We start from the raw sequence: 18,491 nt of genomic DNA on the forward strand, positions 1-18,491 counted from the left end.
ACAGCACTGGAGTGGGGTGCTTGGGAGCTATTTTATCGATGGCCTTTCCCATATCACCATTCCATAGTGAGACCAAGGGCTCAAATCGCCAGCCCTATCAGCTGGAAAATCCCCCAGAGCGTTCAGGAATCTATCAGATTCCATAAGTCTCTGGGGTGCACCATCTTAACTGGTCCTCAACCTCTGCAGGGCGGATCAGCTACTGCCAAACCAAACTTCACAAGGAAATGATGTGACCATGACAATGGGGTGGTTGACCTCCTGCCCCCACAACCAGATCACCCTTCTTCCACCCAACAGCAAAAAGCAGGTCCAGGGTATGTCCTGTCAGGTTAGTCTCAGTGTGGATGTTGAAGTCCTCCAAAACCACAGTCCTAGGGTTCTCCAGCACCAAGACCACCTCAACCAGCTCAGGCAGGGTGGGTGGTACACCAGCAGCATACCTGTTCTGTCTCTTTGGCCCAACACAAAGTACAGACCTTCAAAACTGGTGCTAGGATGGATGGCTTTCCTTGTGAAGGAGATAGAATCCTTGTGGATGATGGCAACTCCCCCCTGCCCCCAACTCTCCAACCTAGATTGGTGCTACACTGAGTACCTGGGTATCTCCTTTGGGCCACTGTAAATATTATAGAAACAAATCCAGGGCATGAGATGGCTAGATAGCATCACTGATGCAATGAATATGGACTTGAGCACGCTCCGGGAGAGAGCACAGGACAGGAAGGCCTGGCGTGCTATGGTCCATGGGGTCACGAAGAGCTGGACACGACTGAACGACTGAACAACAACAAAGACACCTTTTCCCAAGAGCATGCCATGTGAACCATACAACCCCCCCCTCTTGTATTTCTAAATATGCACCTGCAACTTACATTAAAATATTTTTAGGTAAAGTATAGAAATTGATAGGGAAAAAAGTCTGAACACTTTAAAGAAAACCTCTCCTTTGAGGACTTTCAACTAGTTACTGCTATTTTTCCAGGAAGCCAAAATATTCACACTCCATTATGCAGGACCAATGTGTTTTTCCTTTTGCATTACTCAGTGGGTTGGTTTGGATGTAAATGTTAAACCATAGTTTAACGTTGTGAGACTGAGCCTAGCCTTTCCCAGGACTCCCACACTCTTTCCCCCCGCTTCTGCTTTAAATTAACTACAGTTTACTGTGTCATCTGAACCCAGACAGATGGTGGCTAATCTTAACTATGGTTAATGGAATCAAGTCAACCTCAAACCATACGGCAGTATCCAACACTGCCACTGCGCCTCTGCTGTGTGCGTTGCGCCCGTGTTGTGCTAGTGCAACGTGAGGCTACTGCTTCCTACAGCAACCCCGGAAAAGAGCCAAAATGGAATGGGCCAGGTTAGCGGAGCTCCTTTCTGCTAGCTTTGTTGACCTGTTCTGTTTTGGAAGCAAGCCTTTCGGTTCATATCCAGTTGGTTTTAGAAGCACTAGCATTCCATTGTGCTAGATATTGCCCATAGTTTATGAAACTGACTTCCCCCCACTAACCACAGTAAAGATTAATCACAGTTTAGGGTTTGGAGACCATGTTCAACAGTGGTTAATGTAAAAGGGGAGTGGAAGCTTCCAATCTACCCCTTGCAGCAGTGGCACAGGAGCCTGGGGGGAGGATAGGTTTGTTTGTTTGTTTGTTCTTGACTTGAATGCAGGCACTATCACAATGTGCCTTTGCTCCTTGCATGCTTGGTGTGTGTGTGTGTGTGTGTGGTGCAGATGCATGTCTATATGTACATATATATGGTACTGTCACTATTGCAGTTTGCTCAGTACAGTTCTGCGTACATTTTCATCAATAATTCCTAGCATCTTTTCTGTTCCACCTTGGCAGATTGCACAGGAAGGGTGGTGGTGGTGGTGGTGGTGGTGGTGGGAACTAGTTGAAAGCATATCAGTGCTAGGAACTGAACCCTTTTCAAGGTGAGAAGTTTGGGCATGAATTTGCCAAGGCACAACTTCCAGATAGTGATGTGACCAACTTTTTCAGAAACTTCAGAACAAATTTGACCCCCGAGATAGACCTTTACTTCCCAGCAACTGTGATATATGCTGAGTCTTCAGCAATGACTTTTTTTTTTACCTTTTGAATTTTATTCCAGACACGTTCTTTATCACTTTTCCTTCCTTCGAGGGTGTCCATGGCATCTGCCATTAGTGACTGCAGCTGTGACACCAAGATAAAAATTATCGGAATGGAATTCACACAGAAATAACTTCTCTAAATACACAGATTAAAACCTAATTAAAAAATCATTTGTACGCTGATGATTTTATTGCTCATCTTTCACACAATGAGCACCACCATCACTTCTTTCTTTTTTTCTTTTTTGGTCTCATCCACCTTGGCCTTGTGTTATTGTGGGACGTATAATGCCCAACAATAAGGAAGCCTCCATTGGAAAATGTGTACTTTAGAATGTGGGTTTTTAGCATAGGAGGTTTTTGCTTTGTAACAAGCAGGTTCATAACTATTGTATTTTATAAACATAGAACATGACTATAGAACATAAATATGATGAAGTTAGATGCATTTTCCCATTAATTTCACAATGAGAATTGATTGCCCGAGTAAATTTCTTCCACTGAAATCGACAGGGAAGCAGAAGTGTGTAACTGGCTGGCTGGTGTCCATTAAAACAAATAAAAAAATAATGATATTCCTTTCAGACCCTTAGGCTCACTCTACATGATTCATAAAAACCATTAAACAATTAAAAATGCACTCTGTGATAGAAGGTTATACACATATGGAAGAAGCATCCATTCAATGTGATTGGAAAGAATGATCCAGTCATTCAGTGGGTGTAACTAGGCATGATGTCTCTCTCTCAGTTTTAAAAGAGTCAGCAGCAGCTGTGTGGTGGACAATGAGACTGGACCCTTTCCCTCTGCCATTCCCACCACTGCTGTTATTTGCACTGCTGTTTTTTACTGTATGTGTTCCCCCTAGGGATGTTGGAGAAATCCACAATGGAACCAAATGAGTTTGGATTTTTATGAATCTGACCAGTGGATTCCGTAGCGGACTGGCCTTTCCCCTGTTGGGCAGATTCTGCAGACTTGCAGATTGGTTTCCTGAATTTTGCACAAATTTGATCGTAGGGAAATATGCAAAATAAAAAAACCCTGACCAAATGCGCATTTCCCCCATAGGCGAAAGTGTGAAAATGTGCCTTTTGGGGCAATTGGCACATTTTCATATGTGTGCATTTGTGCTAATGCGCATTTGCACAAATTAGGAAACAGAAAACAACAGATTCTGTCAATGGGCAGACAACAGAATGAAAGACGCCTAACAATCCACGAAACACAGATGGAATTGATTTTATACAATCCGTACATCCCTAGTTCCCCCACGGGGCAAACACAAGCTTTACACTGGGGAAACGGAATACAGGAAAGAGATACACTCTCCCTCCCTCCCCTACTGTTCTCTGCAGTCTAATTCAGCCCTCCACTTGTGGCTGCTATCAACCCCAAAACCAAACTGCAGGAGATTCTGATCATGGACCTCCTGCTGCACCACATCTAGCTGTGCCCTAAGAAAGATGAGTTTAGTCATTGCTGAATATTCAGTCAGGGCTTCTGGTGCTGCCAGGTTTGATAAAGAAAAGACTGAAAGCATTGCAAACACTCCAGAGATCTGCCGGAATTCTACCCTTGAGAAGGTCACTGCGCTTTCTGGAAGGTGACGTTTGCAGCTGGGAGAGCGGGTTTTTAAGTAATGTTTTCACAGCATGTGCTTAAGCTGTGATGTATGACTTGGGCTGCCACCCGTCCCAGAGGAGAAACACCAGCCACTGCTCATTTGCATATAGTAATTAATTTAGATGCATACACGTTTAAAATTACCCATTGCATCAATTGGAAGCTGAGCACTGGATTGCGTCTTATGGCAGGAGGGCCATTACATTTACTGAGGGTCTTCCGGGAATCTTTTTGTTGCAGACTCCCTAGATGCCCCTGAGGTCATAGTAAGAAGAAGCATGCCCTTCCTTGGGATAACTCCTTGTTGCAAAACCAGCTGCTTCTGGAGGCCTCTCATATGAGGATTTGAGCTTACCAGAAATGCTGAGGCTGGAGGATGCCAGGTACATGGTTACAGACTCAATCAGGGGTGGGGAACCTCAAGCCCAGGGGTCAAATCCAGCCCTCCTGGGGGCCATGGGACTCTACCCTCTTTCTCCCAATCACCAGTGGTTGCTGGGTGGCAGCACCATCTGGACTCAAGTCACTTTAACCCCCCACATCGTTATGGTACTTTAAGTTCTAATGAGCAAAACAGAGTCTGCAAAAGCTGAGCTGCAGATCAGACATGAGCTACGTGCAAGGGCTCAGCTCTTTTTCAGGGTAGTGGACATGATATGTAAGACACAGTTCCATTGCATAGCTGCATTGTGCTGAGGACATTTAGGGTACAATCCTATGCATATTTAGACAGAAAAAATTCCTTCAACTCCCAGCATTCCCCAGTCAGCCATGCACAGATCTGCACCCTTAGTCTCCTTATCCAGTCAAAAAGGAGGATGGAGCAAGGAACTCACATATCTCCTGGAAAGTCTATGCTTTCTCAGGGAAGGCTGAGAAAAAGCCAGATCATGTCCTGCTTCCCATTTACTTCCTAGTTTCTGCCTTCATCCCCACACTAGGGCCAATCTACACCACAGATTTAATGCTGTGGGGGGAGCAGTTTGGGGTCATTTATGACACATGATGTTGTTGTCAATCTGCAGCAACCTTGCAGATTCCCTCTGGAAAAGGCGCATTTTCGTAGAGTACTTTTAGTCAGTTTCCCCCCTTAAAGTGGCTCCCATGCAGTTCAGCTGTTGTGTGCCTCTTCCCTCCAGATTTAATCTGGCATGATGGGCATGCCCAGGGGTGTGTCTTTCACCTGACTGTGACCTTGGTCAAGGGGTGGGTCCTTGTTTTCCCCCACTGTTGTGCTTTCCCACCATTTTCATAGAATAGTAGGTCTGAAAGGGGCCAATATGACCATCGAGTCCAACTCCCTGCTCAATGCAGGAATCCAAGTCAGAGCATCCCTGACAGATGGCTGTCCAGCCTCGTCTTGAATGCCTCCAGTGTGGGAGAGCCCATTACTTCCCTAGGTAATTGGTTCCATTGTTGTATTGCTCTAACAGTCAGGACGTTTTTCCTGATGTTCAGCCGGAATCTGGCTTCCTGTAACTTGAGCCCATTATTTCGTGTCCTGCACTCTGGGATGATCGAGAAGAGATCCTGGCCTTTCTCCCTGTGACAACCTTTCAAGTCCTTGAGGAGTGCTATCATGTCTTCCCTCAGTCTGCTCTTCTCAAGGCTAAACATGCCCAGTGCTTTCAGTCTCTCTTCGTAGGGCTTTGTTTCCAGTCTCCTGATCATTTTGTGGTATCCTGCGCAGATACAGGTCAGGCTTCTGTACCACCCACTGTAATTCATTCTTCTTCCCTTTTCCACCCCTCCAAAGTAGGTGATCTGGGTTTAGCTGCCTAATTTTCCAAAAGCACTAAGTCTCTAAGGGAGCAATCCTATGGCTGCCAGACAGCGGCTAGACGGCCGTAGGATATGTCATTTTCCGGGGACTGACGTTGGAGCCCGTGCTCCGAAGTAGGTTCCCGGAGAACTGACTCCCCCCCACTTTGCAAGAGGAGCGCGGCCGGAAAGGGGCGTGACTGGGGGCGTTCCAGGGTGAGAAGAGCGTAACTGCTTGTACGATGCACGATGTACAGCAGCCTCCTTCTCCGCTCAGTCCTCCCGCGGCTAGACAGCTGCAATAGGCTGTCTAGCCAAAAAAGCAGGGCAGGAGAAGCGCAGAGGGAACAATCCCCTCCATGCTTCTCCTGCCTTGCTTTGGATAGGTGGTCGCCTCTGAGTTTGGAGGCAGCTGCTGATCTAGTTAGGATTGCTCCCTTAGTCTCTAAGACAGCAATTGGCCACTAGACACTGTGTAGAGGGTCATAGGATATTGCGGTGTATGGGAACAGAGGTAGGATCCAGTGCTCTGACTGAGGTTGCCAGAAACTGTGCTTCCTCCCCCTCCATCACCCCCTCATAGGTGGCATGGTTCTTGCCAGTCTCCGTTCTCGGAAATGGAGTGTGCAGAGGGCAAAAAGGGGGTGCTCCTGGGGCAGGGGTGGGAGGATACTGAGGAAGCCGATTTACACAGCCTCCTATGTGTCCTGCAGCCTCCCCTGCTGCTCTGAAGCACCCTGGCTAGACAGCCAAAAACAGCCATCTAGCCACAAAAGCTGGGCATCTGGAGCACAGAGCAGAGGATCCCCTCCGTGCTCTGCCCACCCTGTATAGGGTACTCGGCAGCCTCTGACTTCAGAGGCTGTTCACTATCCCGATAGGATTGTGCCCTAAAACGCTAAACCTCCAAAATCCCCAAATCATTAAATTGCAAAATCGCTAATTCGCTATAGCACTAAATTGCTATACTGCTATGTTGCCATATAGCTAAATCACTATAGCACTAAATCATTATACTGCTATACCACTTTTAGTGCTTTAGCGATATGGTGATATACTGTGAAAGTAGGTTGTTTGGTAGGGGTATAGCCCGCTTTTTTCAGCTTGGAGTGCCACTGACAGACCAAAACTGATTTCAAGAAAAAGCAGAGAAAAGCTGAAAGTGATTCTCAGTGCGTTTCTGTGAAGATTGCCCCACAGATGCTGCTAGTTGGGGTTTTTCCCATAATTTTTTTTGATGCACTTGTGAACAGTGTGTATGTGTGTGTGTGTGTGTGTGTGTGTGTGGTGTAAAGGTCAGACAGAATCAAGGCAAGAAGGAGTGGTGCAGAAGATGACCAACAAGTAACTAGCCCTCATGGTTTCAGCATATATTTAAACTGGAGAGCTGCCTTTTCCCCCCCAGGACTAGGAGCATTTCTCATTCTAAGTATGGTACTGAAACCAGCTTAGAAACCCAAGGCAAACAAATTGCACCCTGTGCCTTACTGAGTTATGGAATTCACTGTCACAACACATGGATATGGCAGCTAGCTTAGGTGGCTTTAAAGGGAGTGAGTGGGGGAGGCAAATTAATGGCAGATGGGTCTGCCAATGGCTATTAGTTATCATGGCTATATGGAGCCTTTAGGTTCAGAAGCAGCTTGCCATTGAATACTGGGTGCTGGGTAGCAACAGTAAGAGAGGGCTATAGCCTTTCGGAAGCTGTGTTATACCATGTCAGACTATTGGTCCATCTAACCCAGTACTGCCTACTCTGACAGGGCCGGCTGTAGGTTTTTGAGGGCCCTTGGCCAAGACACCCTCAATAGGCCCCCTGCCTCAGTGAGTCTACCTCCTCACTGCCATTGTCACCAGCTGTTCTTGCTCCTCCTCCTCTTTCTTATCATTGCTACCCCGTGCTTGCTTGACAGGCAGAGAGCCAGTGAGCAAATAGAGGCAATGGCATCTCCTGCTCCTCCTTTTCACCACCGCTGTTGTCTGCGCCAGAGCGAGGGGCAGGTGAACAAGCAGGTTGCAATGGTGAAGAGGAGGAGGAGAAACTCTTGTCAGTGGGCCCCTGCTGGGTTGTGGGTCCTTGTCAGGTGCCCAACCATGCCAACCCTTGACGCTGGCCCCGACTGGCTGTGACTTTCCAGGCTCTCTCAAGCAGAGACTGGACTTCCCCTTCATCTGCTACCTGACCCTTTTTAATTGGAGATGCCAGGGTCCGAGTGGGTGACCTTCTGATTCCAAAGCAGATGCTGTGCCACGAGGGCTGGCCTAGGATAAAGAGTGCCCTGGGCAAAGAGTACCTGTAATGCCTCTGCCTCCGGCTACCTTGCAGGGCACCCAGAGGGTTTATGGGGCCTGGTGCAGGTGTGATGTTGGGGGCCCTGTTGCTGCCCCCTACAAGGACCCATGCATATGTGTGCAAAGCTGGGGGCCACATGTGGGAATTCTTGCATGCACGGACTGCATCTGAGGATTCTTGCCTCTAGCTCCTCCTTGCCCTGGGATCAAGCAGAATGATAGATGTGCTTCAGGGTTTTTTTTAACATGGGGACAAGGGAATAGGGATTAGGTTGGGCTTCTCCGGAGTACCTCCTCCAAATTCTGGCAGAGCTTCTTTCTGCTCCTGGGGCCCAGTCTCCCAGGTCTTCTGGTTGTGTCCTGCTACTGGCCTTCTCCAGTACTCACTCAGGAAGGATTCCTCCCTTCAGGCCTGGCCTCACACCACTCCTATGCCTTTCCCTGTGGTAATGGCCATGGAAAATTACTCTCCACTGGCACTTGCCTGGAAATCTCAGGTGGTGTTCACTCACTCACTTTCCCTGGTGGGCCTGGAGTTCTTCCTGTGACCAGAACAGGCTGCCTACTCTGCCACAGAATCCCTCCTGAAAGCCTTCCCTGTTCCTTCTCTCCTTAGAACAAACTCTGCAACCGAGGCTGTTTGGCCTGCCTGACCAAGCTTATCTCTATTGCTTCCTGGACATAAAGATTTTACCTTGCCATGATAGTTTAGACTCCCTTACAGCACAGCTCAGCACTCGCCTCTGCTCAGCCTGGCACCCCCTCAACTCACTGCCCAGTTCACCCATCACTAAGGCTGGTCCTGTGTACCACTCTACCACAAGCAGGGGAGGGAGCTCTGGCCCCTTCACAAGCAGAGGGATTTGTGGACTTCCTGATAGCATTTGGTTGGCCCTTGTGGGAAACAGTGTGCTGGTCTAGATGGACTGTCTTCTGATCCATCAGGGCTCTTCCTACATTTTAATGTTTGTTTCCTCAATTACCATGATATTCAGAAAGAGCATAATAGTTGCCCTGTTTAGCGGGCTCCTGTTATGGCTAGTGGAACAAACAAAGCTCCTTCTTTGATTTTAGAGGGTTTTTTGTTTGCCTTTTGTTGCTCCCTGAATTGTGACATAATTTATGCCATGGAATGCTAATAACATTGTTTATAACGTGCATTGTTCCGTAGCGCATTAAAAACCAAAAACCACACTCACACTAAAGAGATGGGAGGGTGGCCTTTTGAAACAAAATCATGATTTTTGATGCTTTATATGCGTTCTCTGTAGGGATGTTAGAGAATTCCACCACGGATCCCAGGGGGGCCGAATTCCAGTGAATTCAGCCCCCCGGAATCCATGGCGGAACAGAGCAACCCGCCCCACCACCCTGCGAAAGCCCCGCGAAACGGAGCCTACCTGGCTGCGGCTCCGGCGGTGGCTCCGGCGGCGGCGGTTGCTGCTGGGCTGCTGCTGGGCTGCTGCGGACGCAAATGGCGTCCTGAGTAGGGGACGCCATTTGCGTCCCTATGGTAGCCCGTGATAGGCTACGTAAATATTTACGTAGCCTATCACGGCTAAAGCAGTGATGCAAATGGCATCTCCTACGCCATTTGCGTTCCTGTTTTCTCCATGTTAGGCTATGTAAATATTTACGTAGCCTATGACAGCTAAAGCGGGAACGCAAATGGCGTAGGGGACGCCATTTACATTCCCGCTTTAGCTGTCATAGGCTACGTAAATATTTACATAGCCTAACATGGAGAAAACAGGAACGCAAATGGCGTCCCCTACTCAGGACACCATTTGAGTCCGCAGCAGCCCGGCAGCGGCTGGAGGCCCCGCTGCGGGTTGGCCCGGCCAGCAGCTCTGCGGCCTGGCCGCGGAGTGGAGCCGGCCGGGCAGGATTCCGGGGGAGAGGAATGGATCGCCTCCCCCCCGTCAAGGATTTCGGGGGGAGGGACAGAGCACCTCGACCCCACCGTGGATGTCCCTAGATGAAACCAGGTAAGTGTTTCGTACATCCCTAGTTCTCTGTGCTTAGCACTTGCTCTGCCAAAACGTTGTGTCCAGGTTTTCAGAGCTACTGCTACTACTTTGTTTTAAAGTGCCTAGAGAAAATCAAAATAACTTTATGCTTTGCTAACTCCCTTGTCTATCGAAGACAACACAAAGATTGAAAAAAACAGAATGCTTACCAGTTCAGCATCCTGCTGGCTGATGTCTTGGAGGTAGGGAATGGTAGCAAGCTCAGCCATGGCTTGATTGATCACTTGGGACTGCTCCTTGATGCGCTGCAAGCGGCCAAGCAGGCTGGCATGCTGCAGCTTCTCTATCACGCCCGAACACGCACAGAAAGTCTCCTGGGCTCAGAACAAAAAGCAAACGAATTAGACTAGAGCCACAGGATACAGCCCTCCCACCACTTTCCTTGAGAGCTTACATTGCAGCTTATCACCACATATTTGCCCTTCTAAAATCAGGACTGGGCCACATTTGGACGTCACATTACACCATTGTTTAGCATGATGTAAATGAGCCTAGGCGAGCTTTGGGCTTACACACTCCCCCGCCCTTCTTCTCCAGTGTGGCTGCAAGGAGGAATTTGGAACTTTTGATTTCTATTAACCACAACTTAGTGTGTTGTCTGAACCCTTGTGGTCAATGTTAACTGTGGTTTGTTGAAACAAACTGGCTTCGTGACCCATGATTTGAAGTTGGCTTGTTTCAAACAAACCTTATTTGACATTAAGCACAGTTTGATGGTCTAGACCAGGGGTGGAGATCCTCATTCTGCTTGAGGGCTGAATTCAATTTCAGAGAAGCTCTCAGGGGCCTCATTCCAGTGGTGGGTGGGGCTGAAGGCAAAGGGGCAAGGCCAAGAATATAAAAGAAACCAGCATATTGTAGCTTAAAGCTCTTACTGCCAGGAACTAAGCCATCGTATACCCACATATTTCAAGCAATCCCTCTAGTACAAACAACAATAACAAATGCAGTGCTTAGAGGAGATATGTAAGGATGAACTGTAAATAGGTAAGAAGAATGTAATTTTTCTTCTCATTGTCAGAATTTTCCATAATTCTCTTTTTTCCTTTTTTAATAATAATAATAATAATAATAATAATATTTTTGCTGTTTTATTTATTTACAGCATTTATATACTGCTCCATATCTAAACAGATTCTGGAGCAGTGAACAATAAAAGATAAAAGAAATAAAACACAATATTAATATTTATATTTTAAAAAACAAAGTACCAGAGAAAACTGGCTGGTGAGTCAAGGAAGGCTTTCTGGAATAAAGACGTTTTCAGGAGGTGTCAGAAACAACACAGTGTTGCTGCCTGCCTTACCTCCAGAGGCAGGGAGTGCCATAGAAAGGGGTCCACTGCACTGAAGGCCCTTCTCTGGGTGGATTCCAATGGGACCATACGTCCATGTGGAACCACCAGGAGTGTGCCCTCTGATGACCTCAGTGACTGGGCAGGTTGATAGGGGAGAAGGCACTCTCTCAGGTATCTTGGTCCCAAGTTGTTTAGGGCATTATACACTAACCTTAAACCTGGCCTGGTAGCGAATAGGCAGCCATTTTAGTGAAATGTTAGGATTGAAAATAACAATCCTGTAATATATAAATCTTGACAGCCTTTTCATAGTCAACATGAATCCAGAATATTTAAACAAAACCTCACAAATGGCAGGATTTGAACTCGACCCTGAAAACACATTGGGGATGGGCTTACATTTATGTATCTCCTCTGATGCAATCAACGATGCAAGTTGCTTGTTTCTGCTATGGTCTTGTTCACATGTTCAGCTAACCTTGGATAGCGTCTCCTTTGACCACACTTTCAAGGGAATTAATTAATCAGAGGTTGAAGCAAGTTGAAAGTTTCAGGACCTCCCTGGTAGGTGCAAAGTTTTTGAGTCACATCCTTCATACCAGAGTCAACAGTCTGGTAAGCAACAATGGCTGTTGTTGCCTCTGGTGAGCAGAATTCACAGTCCCCACTGTGACTTATGCGTGAACCAAGGTCAGTAAGGAGATGGGGTGTCAACACCTAGAATTGCTTGTTTGTGTTGACTCAGAGATTGTTATCTAAGGATGACCTTGAAATAAACTAGGAAACTCAATGGGGAAAAAGTGAGAGAGGGGCAGGGTTCCCCTAGCATATCTCAGAACTCTTATTAGGAATGATTCTGCCTCTCAATCATGCACCAGGCAACCAGCTTGGCCCCTGTCATGGAGCAGCAATACCCTGTTTTGTGTGTGGACAGGAAAACAGGCAAAATAGTGTGCCCCATTCCTTTTTGCCCTTCCTGTGGCCTTTTCTGCTACCACCAGGTGAAAATCTTTTTTTCTCTGGCTGCGTCCACCAAGCCAGGCTTAAAACTCTCTGGTAGAGATGGCGTGGGTGCCCAATTCCATCTGGTAACCTGGCAGAACCCACCCTTTCCACACCCCCGAGCCCCGCTCGCTGAGCCCCTGCCCCTGCTTACCCCCTGCCTGTGCTCGGTGAGCAGCCTGCACTCACCCTGGTGGCCTCGTTGAGCTCTGCAGTCACCATTTTTGTCAATAAAATGGCAATCACAAAAATGCACATATTTGCATGTGTGCAAAAATGCGCATTTTACAAATGTGAACATTCGCATACACACAAAAATGCGCATTTTTGTGAATGCACACATTTGCGTATTCGCAAAATGTATATTTTTGTGATGGCCATTTTATTTTTCAAAAAATGGCCACTGCAGAGGTTGACGAGGCTACCAGGGTGAGTGCAGGCTGCTTGCTGAGCATGGGAGGGGCTTGAGCATGGTCTGGGGACCAGCAAGTGGGGGCAGGTGCTGGGTGGGTGCCCGGAGAACCTGGACTGGGGTAGGTTTGCACATCCCTACTCTCTGGTCTTTGGTATCTACTTTGGCTAGTATGTGGGTTGACCATTGGACAGGGGTGATGTGAAGATTTGCGGCCTACAGTGGCAAAGGGGGAAAAGATTAGGCTTAGAGGCCTGGAGTTTTCTGTTGGGAGGGGGTAACCCTGAAAGGAGTAGTTTCATTTCTCCAGTTAAGTGTCAGTTTCATTTTTCCACTTAAGTTTCATTTCTTCAAGTCTGAAGCAGTACTTTTGGTTTTGAGGGAGGAGGGTGTACTAAGAGAGCAAGAGAGCTAGTAAGGAGAGACACAACCACAGCCTGAAGTGAGAGCAGAGTCTGAAGAGCGAGCAGGAAGAAGCAGCCTAAAAAAGTCTAAGGACAGCTAGGGTAAAGGAACTTGTGTTTTGCAACTTTTATTTTCTTTTAAGGCCTTTTGTATCACTCAGTCTACTGTTGTGATTTGTAAAACTATCACTTTTAGTTGTGATTTGCTAGCTTTAAACCTACTAGTAAACTGTTGTGGTTAAACCCTGTGTCTAGAGTGTCAGTCACCCCATGTCTCCAGCCTAAACCCCACGTTACTGGGAAGGGGAAGTTTAAAAGAAGGAAGGTGGGAATCTAAAGGAGGCACGAGTTCCTTAAGGTGTTGCTCAGGGGGTCCAGGTCATAAGGAAAGCCTTGACAGGTGGATAACCCAATAAAGAAAAGAAATCACAAACTTTAAAGCAGCAGAGTTGAAAAGTTTACTGAAGAAAAATGTCACTAGGAAAATGTTTTAAAATCTTACTGCATATACCCCCCCCCCCATATGAGCAATAGCATAAACCAGGAATAAAATGCATCCAGCTAACCTGACTAGACTGTGTCCCTATTTTATCTAGATCCTTTATCCAAGCAATATCTTACTGTCATTGGTTCAGTTCTCTCAATCAGTTCTCTAGTTCCAGTGGCTCTGATTCTTTCTTTCCTCTAAATATCTGGGCTTCTTGCTTTTTTTATTTCTCCCTGCTTCTCTGCCTTTCAGCCTTAGGGTTTTATATGTTAAAAATAGTTTTTTTCCTCTTCAGCTCCAACCATGCAGGAAAGCAGTTTCTTGTTCATTTCTGCAAACTAAGCTTCTATTCCCCAAGTTTAAAACTTTCCCCCTCTTCCTCTGACTTTTGGTTGAATCTCTGACATAACTGAACATACACTGTTCAGTGTATGTTCAGTGACATACACTGAAGGCTCTGTTTGGCTTTTTGTGGTTAATATCCACTTATAGGTTGATCCTCCATTTATTTGCCATTCTTTTAAAGGTGCTACACAGATTATGCATCATGCAGAATGATGCATAATGAAGAATAATGGAGTAGACTGAGGACCAAATCTGGGCAAAACAACAGAATCCCGGATCAGATTTACCAGCCCTTTAAATGTTGGGAAAAAGCAGCTTGGGGAGGGCCAATTCAGATGAGAACTGTGTGTGTGTGTGAATGGAGTTTAACCTTTTCCTGCTGCTGTTTTCCTGATGGAATTTGCCCTCTTCATGATGCTGTTTGCTCAGTTAGGGAAAACTTGCAGGTATCTGAAATTTCCCCCGATAGGGTAAATAGCACCACTGTGTGCACATGCTGTGCAGGGTGGGGGAGATTTTCACTGGGAAAGTGGTGTGATGGAAAGAGTTAAATCTTTCTTCCCCCTCCACCAAGAGCCCAATCTGAATCATGGTCCTCTTTCAACTGCTTTTGACCCAGATTTAAAAAGTCTGGAGTGCCAATTGTGGATATTTCTCTTGCTCATCTAGCTTGACCATTAGGTGGGGGCAGAATTCTGGACCATACCATTTCAGGCTGCAGGTAGGGATGTAATATTTTAAAAAACTCCTTACATGTAGTAAATGTTGGTACTGGTGCACACAGCCCTAAACAACTTGGTACCAGGACACCTGAGAGAGTGCCTTCTCCCTTCTTTACCAACCTCCCTGGTCACTGAGGTCATCAGAGAGCATGCTCCTGGTGGTTCCCCATGGACCAATGGCCTGACTGGAGTCCACCCGGAGAAGAGCCTTCAGTATGGTGGCCCCCTTTCTTTAGAACTCCCTGCCCCTGGAGGTCAGGCAGGTGCCAACACTGTGTTGCTTCTGGCACTTCCTGAAAACAGCCCTATGCCAGGAAGCATTGCTTAACTGACTTGCCACAGTTTTTATTGGCATTCTGTTTTAAATAAGAATAATTTTAATAAGATGTTTTAATCTTTTAATCTTTTAAATACTTTACCTCTTATGTTCACCGCTTCAAAATCTGTTTCAGATACTGGGGTGTACACAAATGTTGTAAATAAATAAATACACGAGCCCATTAGGGCTACAGTAAACCTTGCTCTCTGCTGTGCTCATTTACTAACACAGGGAGCTTCCCCCCAACTCCACTCTAATGGTTCTAACAAGACCAAAATTGGGTACCTGATCTGGCTAACACTGAACAGACATGGCAATTTTGAACAAGCCTAGAGTGGGCCAGAAACTAATGGAACAAATAACCTCCGGGCTCATTCTCATTTTTTAAAAGGGGAAAAATGGGGGGATTATCGTAGGTTGGTTGAACGCTGTCAGGGGTTGTGTTTCAGTGGCAACGAAAAATGCAGAAAGAGAGTGTAAATAACTGCTTCTGGCAGCAATAAGAGTCCACGGGGATATGAAGTGCATGATGAGAATTACCTGAGCTACAGTGGAGTTCAAGAGGCGACTAAGCTGCTGTAAAGAACATAATAAAGTGGCCAAGGATGAAGCTGAAACCACCTCATCCTGGTACAGTGAAGGTTAAGTAAATAGCAAGCTTAAATGGAGGCTTTAGGCCGACAGAATTGGATGATTTAGCAAAGGAAAGAGCTGAATGCTTGACAAATGGGAACGGGGGCTGAGAAACAAACTCTACATAAGGTTTCTGAAAATGGGCTTTCAACAGAAATGAAATGAGCTAACGGAAGATTTGTTGGCAGCACATAGAACAAGCTCCGGTTCCCCTTCAATTGTGCAAAAGGTAAAAACAGCAGCAGCAGCAGCAGCAGCAGCAAAAGCAGGCAGTGGTTTGTAAGGAATGAAATGATAAAGCCAAATGAAAGAGATCCTTGGCCAACACCTGTTGGTAGGCTAGGATGGCATGACATGAACAATCATCTCTGGAAAGGGCCAGCCAAGATGCCTCATCAGCATTTCGCATCCTTCAAAGCCCAGGGGGTAAAAAGCAAAGGCGAGAAGAGTGCCCCCCCATGTAGAAGTTAACTCGTGCATTTACCACACTGCTCCCATCTGTTTAACAAGGTCCAGGAGAGTAGTGTAAAGATGGTCTTTGCAATGCTGATGAGGCAAGGTGGGATTTTAAAAACACTAAATACAGATGTCTGTCTCAGTGAGTGCAGGGCTTTTGTGTGACTGTTGATTTTTTAAAAGGATTCCCTTCCCCCTTTTTGTGTGTTTTTGTGCACACCCATGTGCAACAACACACACACACACCTGTGCGCGTGCATGCACACACACACACATACAGAATAGTACTTTGTGCAGTCATAAAACCCTACTTGCTTGTAAAGTCCTCAGAGCACCCCTCCCCTTTTCTTCCCTCAGGTGCATGGGGGGGGGAGGGCTCTTAAGTGTGAGAAGCATAGCTCATAACTAGGCTTTATTTTAAGCAGCGGGACAGGAGGCAGCAGAAGTGGCAGAGGGAGAAAGTACTGGGGGAGCTTGACCCAGGTTATGGGAGAGCCCTACATACCTGGTTGGGGAGTTGGTGTCAGCAGCAGCCACCCACCAGACAGGGAGTAGTGAGTAGAGGCACCTCCCAGTTAGTGCCAGCACTCAAGCTGTTCCTGGGAGCCCTGCTTGCTGCCTCTGCCTCTGCTACTAGACACACAGTCACAGAACGCAGTGGAAAACACAGGAGCAGCCTCTGATAAGTTCCTTCTATATCCCTCCAAAATGCACCGTGATTGGAAGTAAGAAGGAGAGCTGTGGCATAGTTATTCCCTGGTCTGCAGCTAGAGCTGTCAGTCACAAAACTACACCCCTCCTTGGAGTTTTCCTTATGTGGATTGCTTGGCTGAAAGGTAATCTGTTTTTGTAGACACCCTAGCCCGGTTCACATGTAATATGTCCACATATTACATGAATTCACCAGGGGTGAATTTCCCTGCAGGGTTTGCCATTTTGAATATTCAGGACATGACAGGGGTGCACTGTACGTGTGAACCTGATGAGGGTGGGTTGTCGGGATGGTTGATGAGCCGCCCGCATCCAGAAAACTGCCCATGAATTCTGGGTGGCTTGTCAACCACCCCAGCAACCCACCCTGGCCAGTTCACACGTTATGAGGAGCTGTGGCCAGGGGTGGGTGGGGGTGGCGGCTTGGATTGGCAATCTGGCACCTGTAGGTGCTGCACCCCACCATGGCCGATAAGTCACGGTGGGCTACAGTGATTGTGCAAACCAGGTCACTGTCTGCCTCTCCATTTGCCTCTTTCACAAAGCATTGGGAGGATAGAGGTTTGGTTTAGAACAATTTGGAGGGCCTCACCATGGACATCTCCCAAATCTCATTATTTGGCAAGATTTGGTTCGTGATCCAAGATTAGTTTGAATCTGGTGCACATCCATAGCTGATAACCAACAGAGAGCCCTCAACTTGCTTAGAGAAGGCCCACTGAAATCAATGGCACTTAAGTTTGTTATGACTAACTTGAGCCCCATTGATTTCAGTGGGTCTGCTCTAACTATGACCTGCTCTAGATTCGACCTGACATGCTTTGGCAGAACTCCCTTTATGTGCTGGTTTGTGATATTCACATCCCTCCTTTAAGTTTAAAACTTTGAAGGCAGATAATGATTGTGTGGTACTCTCAGCCAAGCAATGAATGCAGCTGAAATGCTCTGGGCAAGGGAGTGCAGGAGTTTCTAGAGAGTTTGATGGGAAGCCCAAAGGAATTACCTTGGACTTCCCATCCTAGGAAATGGCTGGGTGTACTGCAGTGATTTTGGTACTGCTGGTGCTTGATGGAGGGCAGCAAGGGAGGAAGAATTAAAAGGAGCCTTGCAGGGGTATTCTCTATGGTGATATGGTATATTTGGAGGACAGGGTGGATTATGCCCAGCAGGCCTCAGCCTCGATTCTATTCCCCAGAGACCTGAGTGTTCATTGGTGCCAATGGAAAGGTTTTTTCCCTAGCTGAATTGCCATGCAGGGGACAATTTTCAGGGGTGATAGTAGCTGTGGAAGGAAGGGCTAACCCTCTCCTTCCCATATGCTGCAACGTTCCCCCAATTCCTCCCCCCAGTCCCCCACATGGCAATTAAGCTGAAAAGAAAATGTTTCCAGTGGTACCAATAAGGAGGTTCAAGAAAGAACCTTAATTCCCAATCAGATAGGCACATTTTATGCAGATTTTTGTCTTATGGGCTAGACCCTGAATCTTTTAAGTGCCTAGCAACACTCCTGATCTTGGCCATAATCTCCTCACATTTTTGTTACAGACTTTGGGCTCCTTCACATGGAGCTTTTATCCTGCAATTGAGATTGCTCCTCCATGGAATTTTTGGGGCTCTTTACATGACACCGTGACCCTGCCATGACCCTCCAGGGCATCTCCTGCACTAAATGCCCTTTGTTCCGTTTTTAAATAGATCGCAGATAATGAGCTATCAAATTACCCTGTTGGGTTCCGCTTCAGTTCCTTCCCTGAAAAGAGGAAAAGTGGCAAGAAGAGAAGCGAGATCAATGAAAGATCATGGAAGCCTCAGATATGGGGAGAAGGAGGGGGAAGGGGATGAGGGAAAAGGAGTGTGTAAAGGGAGTTTTAACTGCATTTAAAATGG

General features: G+C 46.8%; 1 protein-coding gene across 1 annotated transcript in view; it reads right to left on the minus strand.

Annotated features, from left to right (window-relative positions):
• The window catches only part of SPATA16 (spermatogenesis associated 16), a 236,106-nt gene that overhangs the window by 60,447 nt on the left and 157,168 nt on the right, over positions 1-18,491 (minus strand). Inside the window, exons 8-9 of the mRNA XM_084842071.1 lie at positions 9,966-10,130; positions 2,106-2,189 (exon numbers count right to left, since the gene is read on the minus strand). Coding sequence (XP_084698197.1) covers positions 2,106-2,189; positions 9,966-10,130 — 249 coding nt within the window. The remainder of the gene's footprint in view (positions 1-2,105; positions 2,190-9,965; positions 10,131-18,491) is intronic.

This window comes from Heloderma suspectum, chromosome 3, assembly GCF_057233095.1.
Source record: "Heloderma suspectum isolate Gila_16-S chromosome 3, 16-S_ref, whole genome shotgun sequence".
NCBI classification, from domain to species: domain Eukaryota; kingdom Metazoa; phylum Chordata; class Lepidosauria; order Squamata; family Helodermatidae; genus Heloderma; species Heloderma suspectum.